Here is a 14,959-nt window from a genome sequence, read left to right as displayed (position 1 = left end):
CCATTTCTAGCTAAAAACCAAGGTGGGTATAATTCAAAAGAAACTGACCCCTCAAATTTGAAAAACTGCCTTCTGCTAAAATACATTAGCAATCATGTGCTCTTCTGAAGTGCTGCAAACCTTGCCTTTATGATTTAGGAGATGCACTGGGAGCCCTGGAAAGCATACACCCAATGTACTGGGAATGCTGGTTCCATCTCCAGCGTCTGCTCATTACTCTGCGTATCATCAGTCTCAGGGAGCTTTGGAGGCTGGTTTAAGTTTGTCTCAGCCCCGGATAACATTAACTCCAACCAATTTAATTGCCAAGCACTGGGAACGCGAAATAAGGCTCCTCCAGCAAGCCTCTCAACATAGATGCCTATTTGTGCCTTAAACTACCCGGGAATAAGAACTGTTCCTAGATGTTTGTTTATAAATACAGCTGATTTCGTATTTTTAGCACCAAACATTATCCTATGCTAAATAGTTTTCCTCTTTGAGAAAAAGTGGTAGGGGCATGGCAACCAAGAACAAGTTCACACTAGACACTGCCAGGTCCTAGCGCTGGTGACCCTCAGTTAATCAGTTAAGTCCCTCTGAATTTATTCCCTCATCTGCACAACGTGACTACTGCTGCAACCCTAAGTATTTCGGATCGCTTCTAATCGTGGAGGGGAGTAAATGGTAAATCAATGCTTGGTACAGAAAAAGCTTCGAAACATGAGCCTCTTATATCAATAATAATAAGGACATTGATAAGAAACAAGAAAATACGGGTCCAATTATTAAACTTTTAAACTGAGACTAAACAACTAGATCAGAGTAGAAGGTGGCAGGAAACTCCTAATAACTGATGGCGATGTGTTCTCTTTATAATCTAAAATGAGTAGTTATTGATGTAAAATCACGAATTCAAAATATGCATTTGAATTTCATCTGTAAGCTGAAGTAAAAAGCACTATGAAAAATAAAATTTAAATGGCATTCACTTCACCAGGAGCTTTTCTAGTTCACCCCATACGGGGTTCCCTGAAAACATTCTGGGTAAACATTTTCATACTAAAGCAATAAGTCCCAAGCCACAATGTAATTTAATGGAAAGCCAGTGAAATCTTCTTTCCTATTCTCAATTTCAAATTTTGAAAAAATTTTATGACATTCTCATATTTTCACCTAGCCTGAAAATGTCATGCCATAGACACCAAAATTTACTTCAAATAACTAAAAACGGCACCTCTATGGCTACAATTGCATCAATACTAAATATAAATGATGAATTTAACATTTATATCATAAGTGCTAGACCATGAAGGGAAGAAACAAGAAAATGAAGTTCTGGGGTATTTCCAACCTTATCAACATGCAAACAGTTTAATCATAAGTAAATGACTAGTTACACTTTGTGGTTTGGTAAATTTCCTTCTTCCTTAAATGCAGTTTTCATTGGATTTAATTATGGGGTATTTTTAAAGCACTATATATAAAAGCCCCACCACTTATTTTACTATGAAAAATTTAACATTAAAATAAGGAATGGAATAAGTCTTATAAAACATAAGACTTAGTGTTCTATTCATAAACCATAGCATCATAGAGTAATCCTAAAATATAATATTCTTTGGTAACACTTAAAAGTGTAGGTCCTTTAGTATTGTAAAAATAAGTTTATTTAAATTAAATTTGTTTTTGAGTAACTGACTTAGTGGAAAGAAGAATGGACTAGTGGACACAAGGTATTTTCTTGTCTTTTCATGTTCTGGTTGTTAATCTCCCAAGACTAGAAAAAGGGAAAATTGTCGATTTTGAGGACTCCGTGCATCCCAAGCCAACCACTGACAGTTTAAATTCCCTTTTTTTTTTTTTTTTTTAAAATATATCTTTATTGATTTCAGAGAGAGGAAGGGAGAGGGAGAGAGAGATAGAAACATCAATGATGAGAGTCATTGATCAGCTGCCTCCTGCTGGGGATCGAGCCCGCAACCCAGGCATGTGCCCTGACCAGGAATGGAGCCCCGATGGCCTGGATCCTAGGTCCATGCTCAACTGCTGAGCCACGCCCGGCCGGGCCTCAAGCTCCTTTCAAGAACGAAAAAGACCACAGCACTGCCACACTGATCTGAAGCAAATGCCAAAATATCTTTGAATCTCATCTAGAGAAAGCTTGTTTTTAAAGTCATTTTCATGGGTTTTTATTCCAATTAAATTTTTTCAAAGTATTCCAATTCAGAAAAGAATTGTTAAAATGCAGTCACCATTCCAGATTGTTAAAATTGTTCATTACTGTAAAATGTATTAGTTATAAACAACATACTGGCAAAGAAATTACATTCTGAATATCTTTAAGATAATCCTCCTTTTTTTTTTTTTTTTACCTAATTAAATTTCTCTTAATATTTTCTGTATCTCTCAAAGCCAATATTAAAGGAATATTTTACTCAAACTTATAATAAATGCTTGTAATGCACCAGTCCACAATGTTGACTTTCTTCCTTTCTAAAAAAATGACTTACAACATAGACAGTCCCAATTTTCTACCACAATTACTTCACTGCCTCTTTGTTAGGGTTCCTTCTTTTTTTTTTTAAAGAAAAAAAGTTGATTGATTTTAGAGAGGGAGAGAGAGAAACATCGATTCATTGTTCCACTTATTGATGCATCCACTGGTTACTTCTTGCATGTGCCCTGATCAAGGATCGAACCTGCAACCCTGGCTTATCGGGATGACACTCTAACCAACTGAGCTACCCGGCCAGGGCTGTTCAGGTTCCTTCTAACAACAGATAGTAGTAAGTCTTTCCATTCGGTACGAGTAAAAAAAAATTTAGCAGTGTTTAAATGAATATGTATCTTCATAAAAATGAAGATCCACGATTCCACTGAAAGAGAAATTATACAGTCCACCTCCTTCACTTAATTAATTATATTTTGTCAAAACTACAAGCGAAAGAAAATTACAGACAGGTGGGTACTTGAAATACAGTGGGGCAGGGGGTCACTTTGTAAAGGATCTGATTATCTAACCACTATGCTGTATGCCTGAAATCGATAAAAGTAATATTGAATGTCAACTGTAACTGAAAAAATAGCCTTAAAGAAGAAGGTGAAGTAAACCAAGAGCAAAAGTGTGTTCGAAGGAGGATTTTTTTTTTGTAAAAAAAGAAATTACAAAGAAGAGATTCCAACCACCAACAAATGCACTGTAGCAAACGCTGCGGGTGCCTCGCTAAGATCCACTCTCCTTGCTTTGCTTTTCCTGCAGACACTAGATTATCAGCTGCAATGTCACCCCTCCCCGGCTCAGCCACGGCCCTAAGGACCCACCACGGTGGCTGACCCATTCTTTTCAACGGGTGGTGAAGGTATTAGCAAGTGATGCTACTGTGGCCAATGAGCACGAAGGATGCTCTGCTGGAGAAACTGTGGGTAAAATGTCCTTCCTGAAGAAAACAGCCAAGAAAGCAAAGTTTCTCTTCTATGTCTCTGGAATGTATTAGGCATAAATAGATGCCATGCCTGGAACTAGTACAGTCAACTCGTGACTACTGGAGGACACGGGGCTGTGATGGCACCAGCAGGACGGAGCAGTAGGGACCACCTGGGGCTGCCTAACCACCCTGCTGGTTCACTCAGTGAGTAACGTCTTTGTCACTGGTCACCACGAGGAGAATTTCCTATTTCGTGCTGTGGAATACAACCTAACTCTCATCGACTACTTACAATTTCTCACTCTGTGTATTCTCGCACAGTAGCTTTGTGTGTGCACGTGTAAGAAACACATCTTTAGAAGATAGGTGCATATTATAAAAATTCAAACAAGGTAAAAAGGTCCGATGATAAACACAAAAGCCCTTCTACCACCCAAAACTATGGCCACACACAAAGTTTTTTTCCTGATTTCTATCAATGCATGAATTCTTCTGGGAAATGAATGGATTGACAAAAAATATACTTTTATGAAATGAGAGAATATCACTTATATTATTCTTTATTTTAAAAAATCATTAAATCTAAATTAATTTAATAAAAACTGTAGTTGAAGGGACTATACACATACTAAATGCTTCCTTCTCATAGGAGGCACTATTTCCAAAAAGAACCAAGGTTATATAAAGAAACTATTTTTAAAAAATCAGTGTTTGGGCCCGGCCAGTGTGGCTCAGTTGGTTGAGCACTGTCCCATGCAGCAAGAGGTCACTGGTTTGATTCCTGGTCAGGGCACATGACTGGGTTGTGGGCTTGATCCCCAGTAGGGGAGTGTGGGAGGCGGCGATGGATGTTTCTCTCTCATCAATGTTTCTGTCTCTTCCTTTCCCTTCCTCTCTAAAATATCCATAAAAATATTTTTAAAAATCATTGTTTGGAATCTTGTTATTTATTTTATTATTATTATTATTATTTGGTTGTCAAATGATCTTTAACTGAAATACTTTCCTTTGTGGTTCTTAACTAGCTGGGCATTCACTGCAGCACTGTGATGTCATCTATGTGGTGATGAGGGTGGTGGACATCAACATTCAGCCCACAGACTGGGCAGCCTCCAGGATCTCTTTAATGGTTCCAGAAAGTTGCTAGCTAAAGACGAGTGCTGCACCTATTGGGCAATGTTGACAATCTCATCAAAAGGGATATTTCCACTGTGATTAATGGTGTGGGCTTTTTTTGCTACTTTCAGTCTCTTGGCCATTCTTGGTAGGCTTCGAGGGCCAGGGCAGAGGCAGAAGGCCCTCTCTCAATCTGGGCCTGTCTGCTCTGAAGGGTCAGTTTCACTGTAATCCTCAGACCCTTCCAATCACCCAGTTGCATTGGTGATGTCATCACCAATCTTTTTTGGAGACAGATCCAGGAGGTGGGTTTTGGGGGCCAGGGCAGACATGGCACAGACTACCCCACCGGTGCACCTCAGGTAGATGGCTGATCTTGTTGAGGTTGAACCTGGGTGACATGGTAGAGGCAGCTGGTGTCCAATGAACCCAGATTCAGGACAGCTGAAGAAAGCTGAACCCCGAAGCCTCCTCTGAGCTGAAAGCTGAAAGCTGGAGTCTATATTTTTTAACTATATGTTTCTATTTTAAGCAGCAGAGAGTCTGTCCCTGCTCAGGGACAAGATATTAACACTTTCACACATCTCTCCATCTCACCTTTCCCCAATGCCTCATATTGGTTAGCTTGACGAATATTTTTTAGTTGCCCTACTTTATAAAATCCCCTTTCTGACCTATAAGCACAATCTCATAGTTGTTTAAATGGATTCAATGTTGCCCCTAATTAATCTTAACTATGTTTTCTCTACTTCTAAATCCCAATTTTGCTTTAAGTTCATCTCTTCACTGTGTGGGTGTCATTGTAACTAGTCTAGTTCATGTCTGAGGATTTCTAACTTCCCTACCTATTTTCCCTATATTTTATTAACATCTTGCCTGGTAGAACATTGGATTTCTAGAACTTCAGAGATTTTTCTTCATTATCTTCTGATATTAGATATTGGGTACATTTGATGTTTTCTTAAGTCTCATATATTCCCTTCCTTCCTACCCTTTCCCCACCATAGATCTTTGTTTTACCTGCATGAACCCCTGAAAAATTACTTATCATTTGAAATTCAACAGCCCATTTAGAATATGATTGTGCTGACCATTTCCAGCAAATTTTCCTAAAAGATGGGAGCTTTTTAAATCTGTAGATTTATTTATTTTTCTTTTCCAGTGAAATGATCTTTCTTCATTGTCACAAAATTATCTTCCGTTTAAATGTTTTGAAACACCAACTTCAGGGACATAAATAATCTTTTTGTTATATTGTCTTTGTCTTTCTCATTATTGACTTCGCTCCAAATGCTTTAATTAATTTCCCTTTTTCATTCCAACTGATTGTCTCAAGCCTTTCCTCTTTGTTGGTAAAGATTTTCACTGGTGTCTATTCTGTTTCCTGCTATTTCTAATGAATATTTTTTGTTCTATAATTACCATGCTTTTTTCATTCCCAATCTGTTTCCCTAGATCTAAAATACCCTTTTTCATCTCACTCTATTGTTTCATCAGCTCATCTCTGAGTTACTGTTTTACGGAATTTATGTTCTTATTAAATTAGATGCTCTACTTAGAAGAGGCAATTATCAGAAAATTCCGTGGATTCAGGGAGTGGATGTTTTCTTCTTGGTGGAAGCTCTACGCTTGGTTGGGGAAGGGTATTTCACAGCAAGGAACAGATCAGTTTCCCAATGGAGAACGTTGCTCTGAAGCCTTCCTTCCCCCAGGGAGGCAATGTTGGGTCACCTTCTTGCATTTCACTACCTTCTCTTTCAAAACCCTTTCTACTAATTCTTCAGTCACAAGAAAAAGCAGCAACAATAAAAACAAACAAAACCCATGCCCAAGTGGGAGCTACCCAGTCAGTCTGACTCTCTCCAGAGTTAGAATTTTCAGCAGGTAGTCATCTTATCAGTAAAATTCTAAGGACACCCAGGATTCGGGTCCTGTTAGGTCTCTCTGTTCTGATCCAGGGTCCCTGCTTCCATTTTTCCCTTGACTATCAGTTTCTTTTTTTTTCTTTAATATATTTTTATTGATTTCAGAGAGAGGAAGGGAGAGGGAGAGAGAGATAGAAACATCAATGATAGGAGAGAATCATTGATTGGCTGCCTCCTGCAGCCCCCTACTGGGGATCGAGCCTGCAACCTGGGCTTGTGCCCTGACCAGGAATCGAACAGTGACCTCCTGGATCCTAGGGTGATACTCAACCGCTAAGCCACGCCGGCCAGGCTTGACTACTAGTTTCTGAGTTTTAATGAAATAAGTTATACCATTTTCTTTGCTCAGTTATTGCTACTATCAGGTGCGTGTGTGTGGGGGGGAGGGTTTGCTGGCTTATACTATTTTAAGATCACTATGTTATCTATCAGTGGTGAGAAATTGTGTGCCACATTTTCAAATTTCTCCTCTCCAAAATCAAAAGCACCTTTTAAAATTCATAATTTAGATTTATTTTTGTCTTCTTACTTAAAGGCTATAACAATAATGATGCCACCTGTGTGCACAGAAATAAAAAATATTCATTATTGTCCCCATTCTGAATGGGCCTATTTCTAACTGGCTCTTTGATTGCTACCTATCAGATATTCAAATTGATAACAGCCTTGTAAGTGAAGACAACCTGAGTTAGGGAACAGCAAAACAGTAATTATGGGGAGCACCAGAAGTGATTCTTGACATGACAGGAGCATTTCACACACTTACATTTTCATAATTAGATTCTGCTTTCCAAGGAGACATAAACGACTACCGACTCTAAAATGTTCCCTTCCCCTTGACAATACACACCACAGGGGAAACAATTCTCAAAGGGTAAAGATACATTTTCCATAGAGAAATTCAGAATTTAGTTTTAAGTGTTTTTCTTTTATACCCTAAAATAAGAACACATAGTAAAAAATAAATAAATAAAAATAAAAAATGAATACATAAGTGAAAATGTCTTCCTTATTGTGACTGTATTTTACATTAATGCTGTACAAACTCTAGGAAATGCTCCCATAATAACGGTGCCAATATTGTCTGGACAGCTCTGCTGTCCAGTGTGTTAAGGGACATGCCTGGCAACCCAAGGACACACCCAATCTGCCAGCCACTGCTGAGTGACCTGGGTCAATATTTGTACTTGTATGTGCTTCAGTTTCTGCTGTGGTTATCACTTATATTGGCTGACACAAGCCACAAAAGTGGAGACGGACCTGGCAAAACATGTCACGCATACTGAACTCCAAGATTCAATATTATAGCGCTTTTGAAACTAAAATTAAGACATTAGCAGACTACCCTGAAGAACCTAGTCTACCTAAGATGTCTAGCCTGGATGGGTCAATATCAGAGAAAAAATGGAACTATATAAAACACAATTCAATAGCATATAAAGATCTCTGGAGAAAAATCTTCTATATTAATGCACAGTATCCAATATAACCAGAGTAACAAATGCAAACTCTAAAACAATGGCTAACAACAAAACAAAGCTTTTTAAACAATTAATCACAAGAAATCTGCAGTTGGGGTTTCACTGTTCAATTCTACAGCCTGTTTGCCTTTGATGATAATGTAATGAGACATTTCACAGAACACACACAGGCACACACGCGAGCTACTCTGATTTGCAGTCACAATTTGCACAAGGAAATAATGTAATTCTTATCACACCAGGAAAAAAAATAGCTGACTTATTAGGTAACTAAAGAAAACTTACTATCAAAACAAAAAATCATTTCCCTATGTGACAAATAATCTAACTCATCTGTCTTGATCAGAGAGAGAGAGCAAGGTACTGAAGAGCCAGGAGCCCAGGTTCATTCACTAGAAACAGTAATAATAATAGAGAGTACATACGTCAATAACATGATGTTTGAACCTCACCTGAATGCCATGAGGTAATCAGGAGGACATCAGTCACACAATGGGCTAGCAGCAGAGCTCTTAGAACACGGAGCTCTTGACTCCTAGAACAGTGCTCTCTCCACCACTATGCACCGTTTACCTTTTATCTTTTCTCTTTTTCAGATCCAAAGGCTCCATCCATTTCTAAGCCCATTACTCCATCCATGCCACTGGTCCAAAACGAAGTTGAACAAGATTTGTAACTAAACTAAGACAAGCACACCTCTAATTCAGAAACGAATTAACAGGACAAACCCTACTGAAATGGGTGCCAGCATCACCATCGCTCCCCCCTGCCCCACATGAGTGACACTCAGTGTTTGCTGCACATTAGGATTGCGTGGCAGATTTTAACTATCCCAATACTCAAGCTGTTTCCCATGCCAATGAAATCAGAAACTCTGGGGGTAAAACCCAGGTATCAGTATTTTGTAAAATACTCCCAGTGACTCTGAGTTTAGAGCCAGTTCCTCAGGGGAAGTACACAAAAAAGACTGGGGTATTAAATTTAAGGGCGTATTATATTAAACAAAATTAAACATTGCACAACATGACAGGAAAGATGCACATGTTTTTATGTTTCAAATTTTAAAAATAAATAGAAATGGGAGTTTCCTTATTTATATCCGACAGACTGGGGAGTTATTATCAACCTACATCACTTTTCATTTAATTGCTGGTACTTCAGTGTTGCTTCCTGCAGAACTGATGACAGCCTGGACCGTCTCAAGCACTGCCCTGCTTGAAAAGAGTGATGCTTTGTATAAAAATCATTCAATGTTGGAAAGATGATTATCTGGACTGAAGTCGGAGGAAAGTTACGTGTAATTACCAAAGACACTGAGGCTTGTAAACACCTGTAGTGAGAGTCAATGTCAGGAGAAAGGCGCAGCTTTGTTTCTACCCTATGAAAAAAATATCAAACTTGCAGCCCAGAGACTACAGGATCAAGTGTAATACTGGAAAGGTACCAAAATAGTTAATTTTAAAGAGTTGGTCCATATTTTTAAATAAAATGCTAAGTTAAGTGACCAGTTCCATCCAAGACACACGGGCGGACCCTCCCCAAGCTCTTGTCGAATTTATCACCAGGGAAATAATAAACTGCACCGAAATTCTGGTACCTGCTTTAGAAGAGCAGACACTATCAATTAATATAATTCCTGTCACTTAAGTGTAAGCATACCAAATCCTACAGAATTGATTATTTCATTCTAATTCCATAAAAACACTGAGTCAATGGAAGAATCTTAAAAATCATCATAACCAACCGAGATTTAAAGAAAACTTGCTTCAAACACAGATCAGTTGAGGGTAAGGTGTTCAACACCAAAAGAGACATCATGCCAACCTGTGGAGTATTTCTTTCCCATCTAGTTCTACTGAGTAAACACTGCTTTACGTTGCATTTTAATCACAGAAGTCTAGGTGGGGATCTAGAATTACGATTAAGCCCACACAGGAACTCGGGCGATGGAAAAGGGAACTTTAAGTCCATTTAGATGGAAGCATTCAGAAGAGGGGCGAAACAAGCCCAAATCGTTATGAACTAGCTGGAGGAAAGAAGCAGGAAAAGCACCAGTGACAGATAAGTGATACTGCCTGGAGAGTCCCCTCTTTGAACCGACAGAAGCTGATCAAGCTGACAAGTTTCATGGCTCATCAGCACACCCCCTTGCAGGCACCCCGCACACACAGAGAAGCTGGAAGCTGGGATCTGTGACTGTTACTCTTTAAAACACTGCACCTGCTTGTAACACCTCTGCAGTGTGCTATGCCACTGCATCTGACTGGCAATGCTAGACTTCCCACCTGGCTTTGAAGAAAATAAAAATAACCATCTGCTAATAATAATAAGTCTATTTCATCCTGAATAGTTTCATTTTAGGTTGATGAGAAGAAGAAAAAAGACACGTTAAAACTACCTTCACAACTCTGTAGCAAGCACATTTCAGAAGGTAGGTCTATAAATAAATGTGCTTCAGCATGCACACAGTCAATGCAAAATCATCAGGCTAGCGGAGGCTGCAATTTAAACCGGAGCCCCGATAGAAACTTACCTGATTTTGAAAGTCCCGTTAGAATATGCTCCCCATCAGTACCGAGCTCCTCTTTCTGGTTGCATAGTAAGGCAAAAACACCCCCAGCGACGTTAGACGTTATCTCAGTCCCATCCCTCATCAGAGGCTGGCGATTTCATTCAGAAGGAGACTGACTATGCCCAGGAACAGTCATGAAAGGGATGGAAGATAAACCCCACGGACGCCCCGAGCAAGCAGCAACCTGAGCACCAAAGAGCAGCAAGTCCTTGAGAGTGTTTCTCTCCGCTGCGTGTCCCAAGCCAGCCCCCCGCCCCGGGCACAACGTGTCAGTTAGGAAAGAGGCTCTTACCTGAGCTGATCATACTGTGCATTCTCTGCTGAGCCAAGAGCTGCTCTCGTCCAGCCACCCCATCTGAGGAAAAACACAAGTCACTCTCGTAAACTGTCTGCAGCATGTTGCAATCGCTCTTACTTCAGCCCCATGAAAGATTCATCTCTGCTCAGTGCAGGGGCCCCAGGAGCTGCCCTCGCTGGCCGGCCCTCCTCCCCCAGGGAGCAGCGGCGGCGGAGGAGCAACTTCGGCAATGATTTCCTTTCTGCTCAGGTGGACACACACTTTGTCCTAAGACCTGGGCACTTTCCCCCGTGTCATACCAACCTGTGTGCAGAGCAGAAAGGATCGGGTGGATGCTAGGACTCTCTGGAGTTTGGGTTATCCTGAAAACCAAAAGCAGGTGGGAAATTGGAATGTGCTTCGGGGATATTGCTTTGTCAGAATAAGTAGAAAAATAGCAGCTCTACCCGCGAGAAAAAGAAACCAATTAAACCTGGCTTAAAGTTCTTCAGGCTGCTAGAGTTTCCTTGCAAGAAGCGTCAGTCCTGCATGTGGCTTCAGCTGGTGCCCTTCGCCTATCTGTTTGTGTGTGTGTCTTCCCCCGTCTCTGGTCTCTCTCGGCTCAAGTTGGCTAAACCTAGTGATAATCCATTTGCATATGAATCAACAACAGCATGGCCCACAGGCACAGAAATAGAACAATGGTCGGCCTGAGCCAAAAATAGGTCAAGCCTGGCCGAGTGATTGGAGCCTGCATTAATGCATTTAAAAATACCCCAGCAAACCCAGCTGTCCAGCCTCTATCTTTCAAACCATAATTCTATTGCTGGGCCTTAGAAGCAATTAACTCTTTCCTCCCTCCAGGCTTGCCTTACACACTGTTTCCACACTGGCGATTCGCAACCAAAGAAAGGAAGGCAAAAAAATAATAATAATAAAAAAGTAAAATTAAGAAACATAATTCTAAGAGGGCAAATGCACATACATTTCATTTCATTTTATTTTTGTAGTATGTGTTTTTGGAAGAGAGAGGAGAGAAGTGCAGAGCTCTGTATTGGTTCTAAAATAATACTGGAAGCTTTTGCTCATAATGTGGTTTCTGCCTCACCCACGCACAGCAATCCTGGCGTTCTATTTTTGTTGCCTGTTTCTTTGGCTACACTGCAGTTGGCTGTAGCAGTAGAAGCTTTTCTGCCTTCGAGTTTTAAGACTGACAGGAGATTTAGCAGAGGTAGTTTGGGAAAACAAGCGCACTCTAGAAGAAAATGTTTATAAAGGACTGGCTAGATTTTTTTACTTGCTGTTTATATAAGGCAATTGTCCATTGCACACACCTAAATAGGATGGTGGTACCCACTATCAGTTTTATTGCATCCAGTCTCTCCGATATTTACATTTTAAAAACAGCTTAGACCTGAACATGTTCCCTCTGTTTCCGCCTCTGAGGTGAAAATCAATTTACCTGCCAAAGGATCAGCAAGTATGGGTGCTTTCTTACAGGTGGACGCAGAATTAGGGAACGTATGTGCTTGTGGATCAATAAATAAATATGCTGAGTCCCCAACTATGAATGTTCTGCATTCATCTCTACATTGGATGCCTGGAACACAGACCTCTGTTTTCTAAAAGAAATAGCATTGATAACAGTAGATGGGTTCCCAGACCAACACATATTGGGGAACTCACCTATAAAGTAAATGGACACAGTACGTGGTAGTAAGGATTCTATAGTCTGTGGTATATACTTATGGCATCATTTCTTTATGAGAAATAATTCTGTATCACAAATTGGGTTGCCAGCACCTAGCCACTCCAAGGGCAAAGGCAAAAGCGATAATCCACTGGCCATGAGAGCCTTTCTCCCCTTTCCAAACTACGCCAGCAAGACAAATGTCATTCCTAAGGCAGTAGTTACAACAGAGAAAGAAAAAGCAGAATGTTTCAAGATTCGCAGAACAATCAGATGGAGGGGGGATCTCAGTCCAGGACAGAGGGTGGGGCAGGGTAAGAACAAGAGGACACGGAATGGGGGGAGAGGAGGAAGGCGTTGTCACCAGCAGGTAACCCACGGCTGAAGAGAAGGGCACTGAATTTTCCTTCTTTCACAGATGACTCCTACTTCTTGCAAAATTATATTTGGACAGATAAATTACAAGCTTTAAAAAAAGAACTTATTCCAAACGGCATTTACTTAAGCTAAACAAGAAAATCTTAAGTTCCTGTCGGGGGGAGGGGGGGACACCCTTTAATTCCATCTGGTATTACACGTGAACTTTCGCTCAATTAAGAGATTGGTATATAAGATTCAAGAGATGGAAAGGCTGTAGATCTGGCAGCTTACCTCGGAGATGATGTAACCAACCATAGCATTTTAGACCTTGCAGGAGATCTAGAGTTTGTCTGCAGCCGTGATTAAACTCTGTCCTTCTGGGTGCTGAAACACTTGGGAGCTGACTCTCAGTGTTTTCCATCCAGAAAAGGTTCTTCCCCCAACCAGGGTAGCCTCACTTTCATCTGTCTACGTTTGGGTAAGACTTCTTTTGAACAACTTTTTATATGTAAAAAATAATAACTGGAAACCATTCATCTAATCCAGACACGTGAAGGAAGTGAAAAGACTTGCCGACGGCCCTAAAAGCACTCATTCATGGCACTGCGACCAAAGGGTCCTGCCGAGCCTCCAACAGGTCATCTCGAACTAGGTCTCCCATTCGCGTTCTTTAGTCTGCCAACTTGTCCCTAACTGGAATGATGCAGATAATTACCTGCGATACTCAAAATAAGTTTTAATATTTTCTACTGATCAAAACTGGAACCACTGTCTAATTGTCTCAGAGTGGTTTCGAATATGCAAAGCTGTCGCTAAACATCTGACGGATTACAAAAGTCCCAGTATTGCTATAATATACTCATCTGTCTTTTGTCATTTTAAGTTTAAATTATACCCTAGAACTACAAGTCTCCAAGCTTTTACAATCATAAAAAAATTAATAAACTTGCAGGGCTGTTATGAGGGTTACGGGGTATCATATCATACCTATCAAATAGGCATTCAATAAATGGTAGCTATTATTACTATAACTAACAATAATAAAATACCCTATGGACCTTTAATTCATAATTTTTAAAATACTTGAAAACTGTAACTGGCCTGTTTTTCCAAGGAACTGTATAAGTTCTAAAGAAGATCATGTAACCTATTAAACATTGAGTTCCTTACCATTAGTTGATAGATGCTTCGTTTAAAAAAACTGAAAAAGAATTTTACTTCCTATAATATTACCAGAGCTTAGTATAATGTCTTGCACATAGTATGTCACTAAATATTTGTGCAACAAATAAGTGATTCCTTCTCTAGAGCATCCTATTAAGAAAGTAATGATCCAGAGCAAGTCACTAATATATTCAACATCTAACATTTCATTGTTTTTCATTTTAGCATATCTTATTAAAATCTCAATAATTATCTTCAAATCAGTAATACATCGCAATTTTAAAAAGCTAAGTAAATGCATGTCTGACAATGTATCTTTTGTTGAAATCAAGTACAGTTTCCTTGCACTTCTATTTCTTGCATTTATTTTCCTTGCCTTGTTGCTATTTCACAGGATGCAATAACCAGTGAAAAAGGTCAGGCAGCAGACCGTCTCAGAAATTATCTTACATGGTATAATTTGAGTGAACAAAGTTATCAATTATTTTTGAGTGAACAGAGTTTCAAATATTTTTCTTGTGAAGTATCTTAAAGAGTTGGTACTAAGAAATTAACATAATAATGCATTTGTAATAGATCTAAGAACTGTGTGATGGCTGAGCTCTTAGAAAAGTCTGGTTATCAACTGCAGTGCCTAGTACCACAAGTTCTATTTTTAATTGGTGAATTCCATCGATTAGGCCATTCTGACTCAAAATTCTAAAATACAGCTTCAGATTCAACCTTCCTTCCCTGCAAAAGTCACTTGAGAAACAATAACACATTTCCTACATTCTATGTACACGATATTTCTGCCTTATAGGACATTTGGTCCTTTCCAAACATCCACTGTCCACTGAGACATTTGGTCCATGACAAAAGGTCCTAGATAGTTGGTCCTGTCCAAACACATCCATGGAGACATTTGGTCTACACCAAAAAGAAATTTGCTAACATATTAACACACCACGCATAGCAAGATCCCATC

At 39.6% G+C, this 14,959-nt stretch overlaps 1 protein-coding gene across 3 annotated transcripts in view; it reads right to left on the bottom strand.

Moving 5' to 3' along the window:
• HDAC9 (histone deacetylase 9) overlaps positions 1-14,959 on the bottom strand; it is a 480,635-nt gene that overhangs the window by 135,422 nt on the left and 330,254 nt on the right. For 2 of the 3 annotated variants that reach the window (XM_087821193.1, XM_087821195.1), the window contains exon 1: positions 10,794-10,869. In XM_087821193.1, the coding sequence (XP_087677319.1) occupies positions 10,794-10,815 (22 nt within the window). In that variant the 5' untranslated portion in view covers positions 10,816-10,869. Of the gene's footprint in view, positions 1-10,793; positions 10,870-14,959 lie in introns of those variants that run through there. The other variant, XM_087821194.1, reaches the window with a different exon arrangement.

Source organism: Miniopterus natalensis, chromosome 10, assembly GCF_054644295.1.
Source record: "Miniopterus natalensis isolate mMinNat1 chromosome 10, mMinNat1.hap1, whole genome shotgun sequence".
NCBI lineage: Eukaryota > Metazoa > Chordata > Mammalia > Chiroptera > Miniopteridae > Miniopterus > Miniopterus natalensis.
Note: the sequence above shows the minus strand (reverse complement) of the source record. Positions and strands in the feature narration are given on the sequence as shown.